Source organism: Nematolebias whitei, chromosome 22 (assembly GCF_014905685.2).
Source record: "Nematolebias whitei isolate Nwh7 chromosome 22, NemWhi1, whole genome shotgun sequence".
NCBI lineage: Eukaryota > Metazoa > Chordata > Actinopteri > Cyprinodontiformes > Rivulidae > Nematolebias > Nematolebias whitei.
The window spans coordinates 8,532,648-8,547,961 of record NC_056519.1 but is presented as its reverse complement, the minus strand read 5'-3'; the positions used below and the strand labels follow the sequence as shown (position 1 = coordinate 8,547,961).

At 41.4% G+C, this 15,314-nt stretch overlaps 1 protein-coding gene across 1 annotated transcript; it reads left to right on the top strand.

Annotated features, from left to right (window-relative positions):
* The first annotated feature begins 4,188 nt into the window (after positions 1–4,188).
* ppp1r3aa (protein phosphatase 1, regulatory subunit 3Aa) lies at positions 4,189–10,039 on the top strand. The gene is made up of 4 exons (XM_037695702.1): positions 4,189–5,019; positions 6,437–6,495; positions 6,580–6,650; positions 7,089–10,039. The coding sequence occupies exons 1-4, from the start codon at positions 4,250–4,252 to the stop codon at positions 9,819–9,821; spliced, it is 3,633 nt and encodes a 1,210-aa protein (XP_037551630.1). The 5' UTR covers positions 4,189–4,249; the 3' UTR covers positions 9,822–10,039.
* Positions 10,040–15,314: the final 5,275 nt, after the last annotated feature.

Here is a 15,314-nt window from a genome sequence, read left to right as displayed (position 1 = left end):
CTCCTGTTAACGCAACAGAGAGAAGCAGTCCTGTTTGAATGACGCGAGGAAGAAGCGCCTTGTTTTTTTTTTTTGTGTCTCAGTTACGACTCAAACACATCACGCCGCATCCCAGCAAGCAAGTATATTTGGGACTAGAAACCCCCACCACCACCCATCATCCCCCCACCCCCACCTCGGGGAGGCACTATTCTATTGCATGCGCGCGGAGGAGTGTGTTATTATTTTTGAGGGCGTGCTGCGACCCCCCCATGCGTGACGTCAGGGCCACCTGTAAATAAAAAAAATTAAGAAAAAGTTTGTTTTTATGTTCAAGAACTCCTCGCGGGACTGTAACCTTCCGCGGAGATGCGGCTCCAGAAATTAGTTTTCTGCACCTGTGGACCGCACGCGCACAGGAAACGCCGGCTCTAATTGCGACTTCATTTAGGTGTTTATCACTACAAAATAAAAGCCCTCTAACAAAATGTGCTCCCAAACATAATTTATTTTAACCTTCACCTCCATGAGCAATTTATTCTATTTATTATAAACACTATTATTAAATATGTTGGATTTACTGTTCTGGAAAAGTTTTTATTTTATTTTATGACATTTATCATAATGATACAACATAATGTATCCTATTTATCATATTGAATAGCTGTTTCAATTAATTATTTTCTGTCTTTTTATACGTTAAGGGTTAAAAAAATAGATGAAAAGTAAAATGTTTTTTTTTTTTGGTTATTGTGTGGAAAAAGTGAAAATTGTCTCATTCTTGATTGTTAAAAAAATGTTTGGTTAAATGTAATTTAAATCTAATTGTGCACTTTCTGCGTGAATTATTATTTAATCCAAACAAAATGTAAACTTAATAATCGTTTAATGTTAATGTTGATGCATTTCAATTTATATTTTTTTGTGTAAAAAAAACTGTAAACATATTCTAACAGTTAAGTATTTATTCAAAATGTTTCAAATGTGTTTGTCTAAGAAAAAATTAATAAAAAAAAAAATCCCTTGATGTCGTTCTAATATTTGATTTTTCTTCATAAATTTTTTTTAAAATGAACAGAATTATGATTTTTTTCTTGTGTTATAAAACCTCACGTATTTTCAATTTTATTTATGTATATATATAAACATTTTAAACACACATTGAAAGAAAAAGCATGTAAAATAAATAACGAAGGTAAATTGACTTGTGGTGGTGATATGCTGCCATCTAGTGGTCATAATTTTAATAACATTTTCCCCAAAAGGTGAACTTAAATACACTTGAAACATTTTTTATTTCCTTTTCTGTATTTTCTGTTCGGCGTGAAATGATTTTATTTTGTACAAATTTAAATAGTTGGAACCATAAAGTCATAAAAGCTGAAAACCTCTTTAATTTTAGCCTTGATGTTAACATTAGCTTTACTTTGATGTCATATTCCCATCTACTGATGGAACATATTTCAGGATTCAAATGCCATCATAAACAAAATTATTACATTTATTATAATTTTAACAGTTACATTTAACAACTGACGTGTAATACCTTGGTTATAGTGTGACTTGATGACCAAACTGAATAAAAGTCAAAGAGGACAAGCTTGCTGCATGTAACTTATTGTCAAACAACCTCTAATATCCATTTACAAATTAAAAGCCTTGCAGTTGCTGAAAGGATTGCATGTCTAATTTCTTTCATGCCGGAGTTTTAGATGGAAAATAACAAACTGACTGAGTTGAACCAGGTTGTCTCCAAAAGTTAATCAGTTGTAGAAGTGCATCCAGTGATTAGATTCTGCCATTTTCATTAAAATACATCAAGCTGTTTGTAAGATATTTTGCTAACAGACACGTATGTGACAGAAACAGGAAGTCCACTCTGCTAAGATGAAGGTGATGATGTTAAAGCCCTCTCTCATGGCAATTTTACCAGAAGCTTCTTCCAAACACAGCAACCCAAACTAATAATACTTTGACGTATTGGTGACTGACAGTCTCTCATTCCATGAGCTCCATGTCGAGGGGTCAAAGGTCATGTTCAGATCCCCAGCAGAGGGTGGATGATCCCCTCCTTTGTAAGTGAACACTTCAGCTCAGCCTGAAAGTGCATGAACTGAGTTAGAGACAGACTCAGGTTTGAATATTTGCTTTTTATTGACACTCCCATGACGGCTCACACAAAAGAAATGATCTGTGGTCACGTTCATAATAATGTTACTAATTCAGTTTGATCAGAATTTGGAGAAAACTGCAACATTAATCAAACTAGAGACATTTTATTTCCTGCGAAAATGCATTGTGAATGCTTATTGCTGAAGAACTTGCTGAAAAACAACTGAAATTAGCTTAAAAAGAAACAGCTGAAATGAATAAACAAGCCTTAGCAGAAGAAAGCAGAAAGAACACAGTTATGCTGAATTAGGTTTAAATTTGCAGAAATTAGCACAGAATTAGGGAATTGGCTAAAAAAAGTGGAAATTAGCAAACATAGCTGAAAATGTATAAAGAAGCTTAAACTACCAGAAAGAAGTGGAAACAGCTGAAATTAGCTTTAAAAATGTGGAATTAGCTGAAAAAGCTAACACTAGCATAAAAACGGCTAAATAGTAGCTGAAATGAACATTAGCTGAAATTACCATAAAGAAGTTAATTAGGTTAAAAGTAGCAAAAATGACCATGAAAAACTTGTATTTATCTGAAACCAGCTGAAATTAGCTACAATGCTAACTGAAAAGTTAGAACCAGCTTAAATTAGCAGAAGAAAGCAAAAAGAACATGTTTGCCCAATTATGCTAAAAGAATCAGAAATGAGAACAAAAAGTGGAAATTATCTGAAAAAAGCTGAAATTAGCAACAACAAAAAACAGCTGAAAAGAAGCTAAAAAAATCAAAAAGAAGCTTAAATTGCAAGAAGGAAGTGGAGAGAGCACATTTTTTGCCAAATTAGGCTGAAAAAAGTTGAAATCGGTGCAAAAAATGTGGAATTGGCTGAAAAAAGCTAAAACTAGCATAAAACAGCTAAATAGTAACTGAAATAGTAGGAAAAAACTGAAATGAACATAAGCTGAAATTACCATAAAGAAGTTAATTAGGTTAAAAGTAGCAAAAATTACCATGAAAAACTTGAATTTATCTAAAAATAGCTGAAATTAGCTGAAAATACTAAAATGCTAGCTGAAAAGTTAGAATCAGCTTAAATTAGCAGAAGAAAGCAGAAGTAACACATTTGCCTTATTATGCTGAAAGAATCAGAAATGAGCACAAAAGTGAAAATTATCTGAAAAAAGCTGAAATTAGAAAACAGCTGAAAAGAAGCTAATTTTAAAAAAAAAGCTTAAATTACAAGGAGGAAGTGGAAAGAACACATTTTTTGCTGAATTAGGCTGAAAAAAGTTGAAATGAGTGCAAAACGTGGAATCAGCTGAAAAAGCTAAAAGTAGCTTCATAAAAACAGCTAAATAGTATCTGAAATAGTAGAAAAAGTTGAAACGTTCAGAAATAAGCTGAAAGGAGCATAACAAGCTGAAATTAGCAGAAAGAAGTTTGAAGATGCACAAAAATGTTGGAGTTTGCAGAAAGAATGAGAAAGGAGCACAAAACAGCTGAAAGTGGCTGAAAAAAGTTTAAACTTGCACAAGGAAGCTGAAAGAAGCTGAAGCAGAACAAAATGTGGAAGGAGCAGTAAAAAGTTGTAAACGCATGTAAAGATTTGAAGGATGTAAAATGAGCTCAATTCACTTTCTATGAGGGAAAAAAATTGGCAGAAAAAGCTAAATATTCCAAAAAGCTAAAGTTGCACCAATACCAACAGTCATAGCAGCCTTCTCCTGAATGAGCTGAATGTTTTGATATTTGTTGAAATGGAACAAAAATTGTGGAATGAGGAAGATGCTGAAACACGTACAGAAGAGAAATGAATCCCAACAGTGTGAATGCTTCAGAAGCATCCTCACAGTAACTCACTATAATATGATAAATTGTACACATTGGATTAATTTAAAGCCGTTTCATTATTTTAGCCGACATACTTTTCGGGACTAACTGAAAGGGTAAACAGTCACCCCCGTCTAGCTGTGTCCTATTATTAGGCCTGGCTCGGCCTCGTGGTGTTCGGCTGTAACTGAACTCCGTCTGTCAAGTCACGTCCTCTTCCTGCTCCAACCCCCCCGCCTGATACGGTATCTTTGTAACCGGGGTTGGGACACTCTGCTGTGTGCCAGACAGACGGACAGCAGGACGGGCTCACAGCTGCCTCTCAGGCCACCACACCATGGAGGCTCTCCACATGCACCTCTTTGAAGATTCAGGGGCGACGACCGGGACTCAGGAAAGAAGCTCGGAGCAAGGCGACACGGGAATGGAGGCCTCCTCTCCCACGGGTTCCACCACCGAGGAGGAAACGGACGAGGACTCAGAACCAGAGCCCCCGCCGATCATTCGCAGGAAGGTGTCATTCGCCGACGCTTTTGGCCTCAACCTGGTTTCCGTTAAGGAGTTCGACAACGTAGACGTGACCGAGTCAGAGGTCAGCTGGACGAAGCGGCGGGAGGTGACCCGCTTGGCAGACGAGTTTTATCTGTCTTGTTTGTTCGCGGTGCCGTCGTCCCCGGAGGAGCTGGACCGGAAGCTGCACGCGCAGATGATCGAACTGGAGAGCATAGAGCTCCTACCTGGAACCTCCACCCTCCGCGGCATCGTCCGGGTGCTCAACCTCTGCTACTGCAAGAGCGTCTACGCCCGGATGAGCCTGGATCGCTGGAGGAGCTACTTCGACCTGCTGGCAGAGTACATCCCCGGGTCCAGCGACAGGAAGACAGACAAGTTTGCCTTCATGTACACTCTGGTTCCTCCCTTTGAGACCGGCGGCACCAGAATGGAGTTTTGCCTTCGCTACGAGACTCCTCAGGGCACGTTCTGGGCCAACAACAGCGACATGAACTACGTGCTGTTCTGCCACCAAAAGGGCCAAACGAGCGTGGCCCAAACGGACGAGGAGAGCATCAGCTACAGGAGCAAGAGGAGCTGCCTCAAAGCCAACAGGTAATAAAAAGGGACGCAGACTCGGTTTCTCGCTCGAGGGTCAATACGTTTATTAAGGATCTTTTGATTTGCCGTCCCGAAAACACTATCACTAGCTCCATCTCCGCTGGGCTCTTCGTCTTATTAGATGAAGGTGAACGCAATAAACCCTGCTGCTCGACCCATTGTGTGTTTACACTACATTATGTAACAAGTCTGGGAGAGAAGTTCTACTCTCGGGACACACGATCCCCTTTTATGGTCAGGTTTCTCTGCTGGTTTCCATGATGTATCCCTGCAGCTGGTGGAAGGATCTTTTTTGTTGCTTTTTGGCCACGTTTTAATCAAATGAATCATAATGGGAAGCTATAGTACAAAAGCAGAATGTGTCCAACTCAAGGTCCATGGGCTAAATATGGCCCTTGTTACCATCTCATCTAGCCCCTAAGATGGAATTTTAAAGGTAAAATATGTTTATAACTTTTCATTTTACGTGAAGACTGAGCCTGCTTTAATTAAGACTTCTCATGACAGTCGGACGACTTTGAAGCAAAGAATTTTTCCGTCATCTTTGATTTCGATGTAGTAGAAAGTGGCAAAGAACGTCCAACGAGACAGATGAAACTCTTGTTGAGGAACCTGCAGCCAAGAAAAGATGTCTGGAGTCTGACTGGAGGTCATATTGTCTGAAGTTGCCTTGGTTTGAAACAAGTTTTTAATTTTGTCCCCATTTTTGTAACAGAGTTTAACGCCCCCATAGGGTTCTGAGGAAAGGTTATAAATGACTGTTGTAGATGGCTCCCAGTTTGGAAAACAAGGTTTATTTAGAAAAAGTTGATTGCTGCTGTCCTAAAATGCTCTTTGCACCACAGTCAGTTTCACATTAAATGCTCATTCCAGCAGAAATTTGATGATATTCCTGCAGGATGGTTGCACTTGAAGTGCTACTGCTAGCTGCTAACTACATAATTTTGTCTAAATGACGAGTAAAGTCAACCAGACAGTGGTAGCGCAAAGGTTTGCATAAAATATTTGAAACTGGAGTTGTTTCAAAGCACCAATGAGAACTGTTTTTGCCCCAGGCCGGACTAACTTGATAAATCAGTCAGAACTGAGCTTGTTCGAACAGCTACAAGTGGGATATTAATAACTCGTAACCTTTACGGAACCCTGCTTTGAAAAATCTGAACTATTTCTTTAATGCCTATTCTGTTTATATACCACTTGCTATGCAGCAGTATAGAAGCAGGGGTGTATAGTTAAAGTCAAGGTCAGTATTAGTTTATGCATAAAACACATTTTAAACCTTTAGTACTAAAACGCTAAGTAAAGCAAGCCGAAAATTATAAACGCAGAACATTGTTTAAGTAATAAAAGAAAAAAAAAACGGTTCAGAAGGTCTGAACTTTGTTGAATTTCACCATTTATTTATTAACAGGAATGAAGACGCAGAGGAAAAGAACAAAGAGGTATTTAACGCCAGTATATTGGCTGCAGGTGGGTATAAAGCACCTATATAAGTGTGAACATGCACAAATAAGTGTTATTTAGTGAGCGTATTTGCAATTTGTGTTTTAGCAGAAGAGGAGGGAGCGCTTAAGATGACAAACTCTGCAGAGACGCTGCTTCACAAACAGGAACACCAACCTCGGGTAAAGTTCACCCTTCAAAATAGCCAGTTGTATTTTATCAGCTCGGCTGTAGTAAAGAGCTTTTTATGAGGGCACGAGTGACAACAGAGGATGTATATCATGCCAACATGTGTTGAGTTATTCACAGGGAGGTATGGAAAGTCAGCTAACCTGACACACAAGACGAGGCCAGAACCCCCTCACATGCTAACATCTATTAATAAATGCAATCCGCTCGTGCACATGCAGGAAAACTGATGTAAACCAACGTACGGTTACGAGGAGGGCTTTCATTAGTGCTGCAGTACGTTGCATCATATTAGCAATGTCACATGTAAAGAAATATGTTTAATAATATCAGCGAATGCAAGCAGTTTAAGAAACGTTAAAGGTCTGGGTTTTGGCTTATTAGTCAAGTATGCATTAAACGTGACCTCCGATTTCTGGTTTTTGTGACAGGTAGAAACCGTGAAAAGCAGACGCAGAGCGACACGTTTGGCTCGCGTGAAGGACTACCTCTCCAAGACGATGCGGCAACAAGTAAATGACTCCGCCCACGATCGAGGGGCTTCCCAGCCCACGCCAGCTCCTTGGGCCGACTCTGGCGGCATTCATTATGAACGCCAAACGATGCAATCGAGTGAGAGTCTTCAGGTGCTCACCTACCACCAGATTCCTTTGCTTCCATTAGACTGGAACAATGAAGCACCTCCGAGGTGTGAGACTGCTGGCGCAGATGACATCTGGGCTGCGAGGCCTCAAACGACTTTGTCAAACTCGTCAGAAGAAAAGCTCATTAACGATACGTGGGAAACTACAGACGAAGCCAGCAGCAAAGAAAGCTCGGTGAGTGACGTATGGCAGGCTTTTCTTAATGGGCCCAGCTGCGAGGACCACTCGGATGTTTCAGAGTCAGAATGGCTCCAGACAGCAGCGTTGGTTTCTCCCTCAAACGGTAGGGAGCCACAAACTCAATATTCAGCAGAAAGTCGAGAGTTTCAAGATACGACTGCTGTCTCACACACCTTAGCCGCTTGTCAGCCACTGTCAGACACTTGTGAGCCGTTGTCGGCGGTTGTTGCCTTGAACACTAAAGATCACCAGCCGGAGGAAGCATGTGTCAGCAGCTCAGGAGATGATAACGCAGCAACTCAAGCCGCATCCCAAAGGTCACAGACGAACTCTGTAACAGGCACTCCACTGGAATTTAGCCTTGAGAGGGCGCCGCTTGTGTCCGGGGACTCTGACAGCCCGACTGAGTGTCACGAGCAGGAGGTGTGGGAGCGAGAATGTGGAAGAATAATAGCAGCAGGAATAGGAGGAGGCGAACCCTTCACTTTGCACACAGCTGACTTGGTAACAAGCTCAAGGGAGTCTGAGACAACAGACATGATGGCAATGCCCGAGTCTCACAATGGCAACCCCGGTGATATGATCTCAGAAGGAGCAAGGCAGGATGAAGGTCTTTCTTCCAGCGGGGAGGTTGCAGCCACTGCAGACAATGCAGGGGATGACATTCTGTTATTTAGGGAGACAATCGAACAGGAGACAAAGGATGTGGAGAGAAATGTCTTTTCTGCATCCACACAGGAAGTGGAGGAGGAAATTACCATTAGTTATATGGAAAATAAAGAGTTCTTTAGGTCAGAGAAAGCCAAGGATAAGCTAGAAAACCAAGAGGCAGGACTTGTGCAAATGGAGAAAAGGTTAAGTCTGGAGGCCCGTGGTACACGTGGCCAAAACGAGGACGTAGCGTTGGAAGTAATGGAGGAACGCGCTGATCTGAAATCTGGAACAGGCGAACACGTATTTGAGTCAAATATGACAGAAGACGAAAACAGGTCGAGTTGTGATGGAAAAGCAACGGAGAAAAAGGAAATGAGCCCTCCGAAACTGTTTAGACCTGTAGAAGATACAATGGAATCGAAAAAGATTTTACAAATTGGCCATAATTTGCCAAGACTTGGTCCCATAGATAAATGCAACCCAAAGCCCTTGGAGGAGGCCGAATTGAAATGGACGTGCTCCCAGCGAGACTTGAAGACCCAAAATGACCACTTAAGTAGTGAAATAAGCCCAGAAGATGTTAAGGCACAGAAGAACGCTCCAAAGAGAGATACTTCAACAGAACACCACAATGAAACATCAGGTGGAACAGAAGATGATCTGAGTCAGGAAGATAAGAGCGTTGCCATTGGAAAGCTGAAAATGGAGGCAATGAGAGAGATGATGGGTAATGCAGAGGGTCATCAGATGAATGCATGGAAAGAACAAGAACTGTCAGCAGAAGTTGAGAGCTCTCCAACTGGTGAATGTAAAAAACCATCACTCGGAACAAAAGACCCCATTACAGCTGTAAATAGTGCAGTGCCTGAAGTGGCGGAGCTGAGAATGGAGCGGATGGTTATAGAAAGGTTTGGAGAAGATTTGGTGAGTAAGATCTGGGAAGACATCTTTGTTCGAGAGGTCCAAACTTCCAATGGGCGAACGAATACTGTGGATGAAATGAGAAACGTTGTAACAGACGCTGTGCAGGGCTGCCATTTTTTTTTCAAAGAAGGCACTTTGGATTCGGGCGTGTTTTCTCTGACAGAACTACCAACAGATTTGAATTTAAGTCTGGGTCGAGCAGTGGAGCGAACCTGGACTGAGAGCAACGAGTGCTCCGCGCAAGACAAAAGTCAAGACCTTGAGGCGACACGGAAAACTCTCATTCTCAACGATTTACGAACCAGTTTGGGTTCAAGTCGGGATCTCACAACCACTTTAGCTGCTCAGGTTGGTGAGCCGTTGTTTCAGTCGACCCAGGCTCCCTCCTCACCAACAGATCAAGGAAACTGCTCCCAAATTAAAGCCAGATTAGACATGGGACAGGAGACAGAAAGTCAAACAGAAGACTGTGTATCGACTTGCAAAAAGAGCTCAGATCGACCGTCCAACTGCTCCAACAAACACCTGAGCTCCTCGGAGAAATTAAAGGAGTCCGATGCCCTTTTATGGTGGACTGTATTATACACCATCAGCCACTTAACTAGACTTCTAATCTGCACACTCATGGTCGGTGGCTTTTTCTTTGTGGTCTTCCTCTATGATTTCCCAGCATTCTTTGCTTTTTACTTATTTTCCATGTGTTGGTGGGTTTACACGTGGAAGAGGCACAGGGTGACGGCGGACAACCGTTTAACAGGATAGGCTCGATGTCGTCGCGTTTTGAAACACCGGTCACCAGCGAGATCACGGTTAATTTACACACTTTGCTGTAAGTGTGTGTGTTTGTGTGTGTGTGATTGTAACTTAAAACCTCCTCAGAGCCATTTCCTCTCAAGGGGACATTGGCTTCCCTGCATCGTATTGTTATTTTGTTCATTTTTAGCACTTGCTTTAATCAAAAATACACATTTTTAACATCAAAGTTCATGCTCAGTAACACAGGTAAAAAATGCAACAAAGTTAAGTCAGGTAATCTGGATGGTTTCTTTTTTTGTTGAGACATTTTGTCCTTGATCCAAAGGACTTCATCAGACCGAGGACTTGGAGCCACAACAAACTCAGTCCCACAAGCAGCACACTCCCATAGTGGACCATTTGTTGGATTTTCTATCTGGATTATTGAGCATGAACTTTGATGTTTTGAATCATTTTGGCTATGGCTGCCTCAAAGGAGACGACGGTGGAGAGGGCGGGCTCCAGAAACCATCTTATCACCAACAAACTGGTTGGCCCACTATGTGAGTGTGCTGCTTGTGGGACAGTTTGTTGTGGCTCCTCGGACTGAGGAAGTCCTTTGGATGAAGGGCGAAACATCTCAACAAAACAGAAACCGTCCAGACTTTGTTGGATATATATATTTTAACAACTTTTTTGAACTACTAATTGTTCAAAAGCAATTTTTGTATTTTTTAAACACCAAATAGTCCAAATAGAAAAAGGAAATGAAAACTGCACATCAAGTGAAAGAAAAGTTTCAGAAGGTTATATTTTAATGTATTTTTCCTTTTTTGTGTGTGTGTTAATTATAGCAATAATTGACTAAACTTTTGATGCTTGTAACCCAGTAAAAAATGACAAATTTGATCCAGTGCAGAGCTTATCAGTCATAAGTTTTTAGGGTTATTTAGTTATTGTTGTTACATTAAAAATATACGTTTGTCTCTTTTATTTAGTGCCACAGCCTTGAAATTAGTCACAAAGCCTTCCAGTGACCATGAGCCTCATGTTGGGAACCTCTTGAGCTAATCAAACGAGGAGACTAACAAATATTGTTGAGATTACGCATCGAACTACAAATAGAAGATTATAGATAGCTTTTCATTGTATCCACTTATTTTTAAGCGCTTAGCAGAAGTAAAGTTTTAACATTTATGCGTACAATGTGTGTATATTTGCTGTGTTTTATGGGCCCAATGTGACTTCACAGTGTACCAAATAACTAGTGTATTTCTGGGATTTTCTCCAATAAAGAAAATTCATGTGATTAACAAAAAAAGGTCTCAAACTGTTGTTTTACGCAGATATGCCAATAAAGTTTAACAAGGTTTGCCCGCGTTATCTTCTTTGAATCATTCCTCCTGATGGAGGACCATGCAACGTCCAAATGCAAAAACAAAATAAAAGCAGATTTAATTAATCCTGCACTTGTTTAAAATTCAATTTCACAATTGCCCAATACCTACAAAAAAGTCAGCAGATTAGCATGAAGTCATGATTACACTTTTACAAATATTTGCTTAATTAATGCGACATAAATCATATTTTATTTGCTCATATTCAGATAAGATCATATGCAGTGCCAGTGGACGTATCTCTGCATATATTTGGTGTTATGGGTGTTTAGGGTCGTGCAAATGCATACGTTTAAATCCAGCTGACACTTATTCCCTCTTTAAAACAAAGCTTTAAGTCAAAAATGTGTTGATATATAAAGCCAGAATAAATTGAAACATGTCTGTGCTTCTTTCTCTGAGCAGGCACCAAGCACAGTTCAGCTGAGGTGATTTCCTTGTTTCAAAGCTATTTTCTGCCGGGATACCTCGAGTCTGGGGCATCTATGTGAATGCCGTGGCATTCTCTGAGCAGCGCAACGTATCCCTTTAAAACATTTGCTCGGCAACAGCTCGAAGGCCGAGACAAAGTGGCCGAGACGCTGACCTCAGAGTCCCCCTTCCCCTCGTCTGAACTGCCATCTGCGGGTTATGCTGGGACAAGCTGTTACCGTGTCATGTCAAGTGAGAGCAGAACAGGAGGGCCGTCCCTGATTTCAGTTTGTCCCTCTATGGTTTGTGCTGAGGAGGAGAGAAAACTGCCTTTCAGACTCTGCAGCAAGTTTTCAGTTTAACGCGCGGGCACCAGGTTTTAAGGCTGTTGATGAGAAAATGGCCTCCTAAGTGACACTGCATTTCAGCAGGAGTTACTCGAACTGGTCGAGGGCACGTTGACCTTTTGTAAGCTGGCTTCAGTTCCATGCTGGCGCTTTTATCTGACTGGCAGCGATCCAGTGCTGGCAGAGGGGAGGGCTACTCTTCGTAGAGCGCAGCTCTGAGGAGGCACAGTGCAAACCTGGCACATGGACGGTGACGTGCGCAGAATGAGAAGCTGCAGGGATGGAGAGAAACTGAGAAACCTGAAAAGAATCTAAACTCAGAGGTTTAGATTTCTTGTGATTGTGCTGCAAAAACTAAACATCTGCAGTCCTGCATACACTGGTTAGTCTGTTGCTTTTAAACTACTTGGAAGAAAACTCTGTATTTGCAGTAGCTACAATTATAAAATATCTTTTTTTTTAAACCAAAACTTCTGTTTGTGTGTGTGAGCATTAATATTCTACATTCAAAACTTTATTGTTACTGCTCATAGAAAACAAGAAGACAGAAGAAAATCTCCTGAGGACGTCATATGAAGTTTTACAGTACTGATATACTGTTGTATAACTGGAGGTCGGACAAGAACCAGGAAGTTGAAGTCACAATAAATGAGCGCCCTCTAGTGACGGGCTGCAGTACAATCCATGTAAACCAATGGAACTAGTTTTGACTAAAAATAAAAATACACATCAGATTTTCTTTCCTTTTTTTTAAGTTTCAACTAGTTATTTGAGACTGTGAAGCGTCATGTTACCCTGCACTCCGGTTTTCTCCAACAGACCCCAAACATGCATGTTAGGGTAGTTCAAAAACTATAAATTGCCCTCAAGTGTGTGGTCCTGTGATGGACTTAGTATCTGTCCAGCTTGTACCTCACCTCTCACGCAACGGCCACTAAAGTTAGGCACCAGCTCCCCCGTGGCTGTGCATTGAAAAAGTGGGTAAAGAAAATTGATCTTACACTGTGATTGACAGCTGCTTACCAAACTGGGAGAGGCGGGACTTGTGTATTGGCGGTACAACCCCATATACCTACAGATTCTCGCTCAAAAAAATGCATGGCAGTGCCCCCCAAAATTGACATTTTAATTTCAATTGTGACCATTGAAAGTAATGAAGTCAACTTGTCCATCTTTATTTATAGCAATGTGGACGGGAGGTGCAAGCGTGGCAGAAAATCTCTGTTTGAACAACAGTCAGGAGTAGATGAGGCCTCGGGATAGTGGATGAATCTTTCCTGCACAGAGAAGCACAATAAGACCAGACATTAGAACATGTAGATAACAAAGCTGTCAAGAGGAACAATAAAATACTTAATGTGTACTTTTATACTTTATTTGTCCATATGACATTTAAGTAATAACATCACTTCTATATAAGCATTAACTGACTTAGAATTATTTACCTTTTTTTTTAAAGATTTTGGATTTGCCAAGCTAAATATAGTTGTTTTAGCTTTAGCCGAGTTCACCTCAGGCTGCTGAGGACTCCTGAGGTGAACGTGGACAGCTGACTCCCACAAGCACACCCTGCACCTTGTGATACAAGACTAAAACGAGACCCTGCCATCGTGCGTCCATGTCCTTGACATTCATCCTCTCGCATTACAAAGTGTGTACAGGATTATATCTGTGGGGTCCAGGAGCACAAGATATTTCTGAGGTCTGATGGCCTCTTGAAACATCAACACCTGGGTTCAGATCAGGAATTCAGGTGGGGTTTTTAAGGGTACAGTATTCTACTGTGCTAATAATACCCAACTAGAATAGTAAGTTACACTGTATTAATGCGTCATATGAGGGAAAGGACGCAAACTATAATAAGGAATGCACGATCATGTGAGTGTTATTCTCAGGAGAGAGTACCACTTGAGTTCATCACAGGCCACTGGAGTCCAATATCCAATATCATAGTTACATTAAAACGGTATTAAATGTTCTTCTACTGTCTGACAGTTTGAGGAACGGCACACAGGCAGAAATCAAGGAAGAAAGGAAACATCTCGAACATTACAGCTAAGTTCCTTGATCTTTTCAACGGATCTTGTCCCAGTAATGTTAAAAATATTCACGGATGACTGTCAGTGATGCCCATTTTGCTTTGCTCCATGTAGCCCCACAGTTCTTCCAGCAGAGGTCTGTATAGTTACACTTTTTACGCGATTCGTCTCAAACAAACATAATTTAAAACACAAAATGCACAAAGACATAATGACTTCATTTGTCCTCCTTTATGAAGCATCAAACACTGGGTGGATGTGAGCTCCCAAACAACGTACTGAGAACAATGACAAACTTAATTATTTCCTCCAGAGCCCAGAGCAAGGCTGAGAGGCCCTGCAGCTCTCTGCTGACGGACTGGAGAACTGTTCAGATGACAGGTGAAACAGAAGAAAATACAAAGAGTAAAACCTTCTAAGCGTGCCTAAAATTTCCAAATCATCAACACAGACACTCAAAACATGAACATGCATCAGACTTAATGGCTATGATCTGAGATTTCTGGTACAATATGAGCCATTTATCATGTACTGTACGTCTTGGGCCCCATTCATCACTGCGTGTAATTAGTTTTTATTTGAATATATTTATTATTTTCTCTTATGCCAACCTTCACACCAACCAAAATCTAGCCAGACATAGAACAAAGACTAAATGAAGTCCTTGTGTTTTTCATTGATGTCATCTCCCTAAAACCTCCATGTTAGTTCTGATACACTTGAAAGTTTCAGGAGTGATTTGTGACAGAAGGGTGGCAAAGGTCAAAAGTAAGGTTTACAAGAGAGTAGTGAGACCAGCTATGATGTACGGTTTGGAAACAAAAAAAAACACGAGACAGGACTGGAAGTGGCAGCTGAAGATGTTGAGATTCTCCTCGGGAGTGACAAGGATGGATAAGATGTATAAGATTAGGAATGAGATCATCAGGGGTACAGCACACGTTTAAATTTAGATGAAAAACATAAATCATCTTCCTTCAGCTGGGGGACCGCTGAAGGGTCACTATGGCGACCCTTGCGACCTAACTCGCACCAAGACTTGGCAGTTGTTTTTACACCGGATGCACTTTCTGATGCTGCCACAGACCACTGAGCTACCACAGCTCTCTCTGTGTGGAGCAGGGGGTTGCCATCTGGGGTGCCCGGGGGTGGGATGGTGAGGGTTGGGGGCCTTGCTCAGGGGTCCAGAGTGGGGCAAATGAGGGTGGAGGCAGGTGTTGGCGTTTCAGCTTTCTCAACCACATTTTGATGTTGTTGTCTGGGGAGTCGAACCGGCGATCTTCCAACCACAGGAACGCCTTCTCTAGCCTCTGCGCCACCACTCCC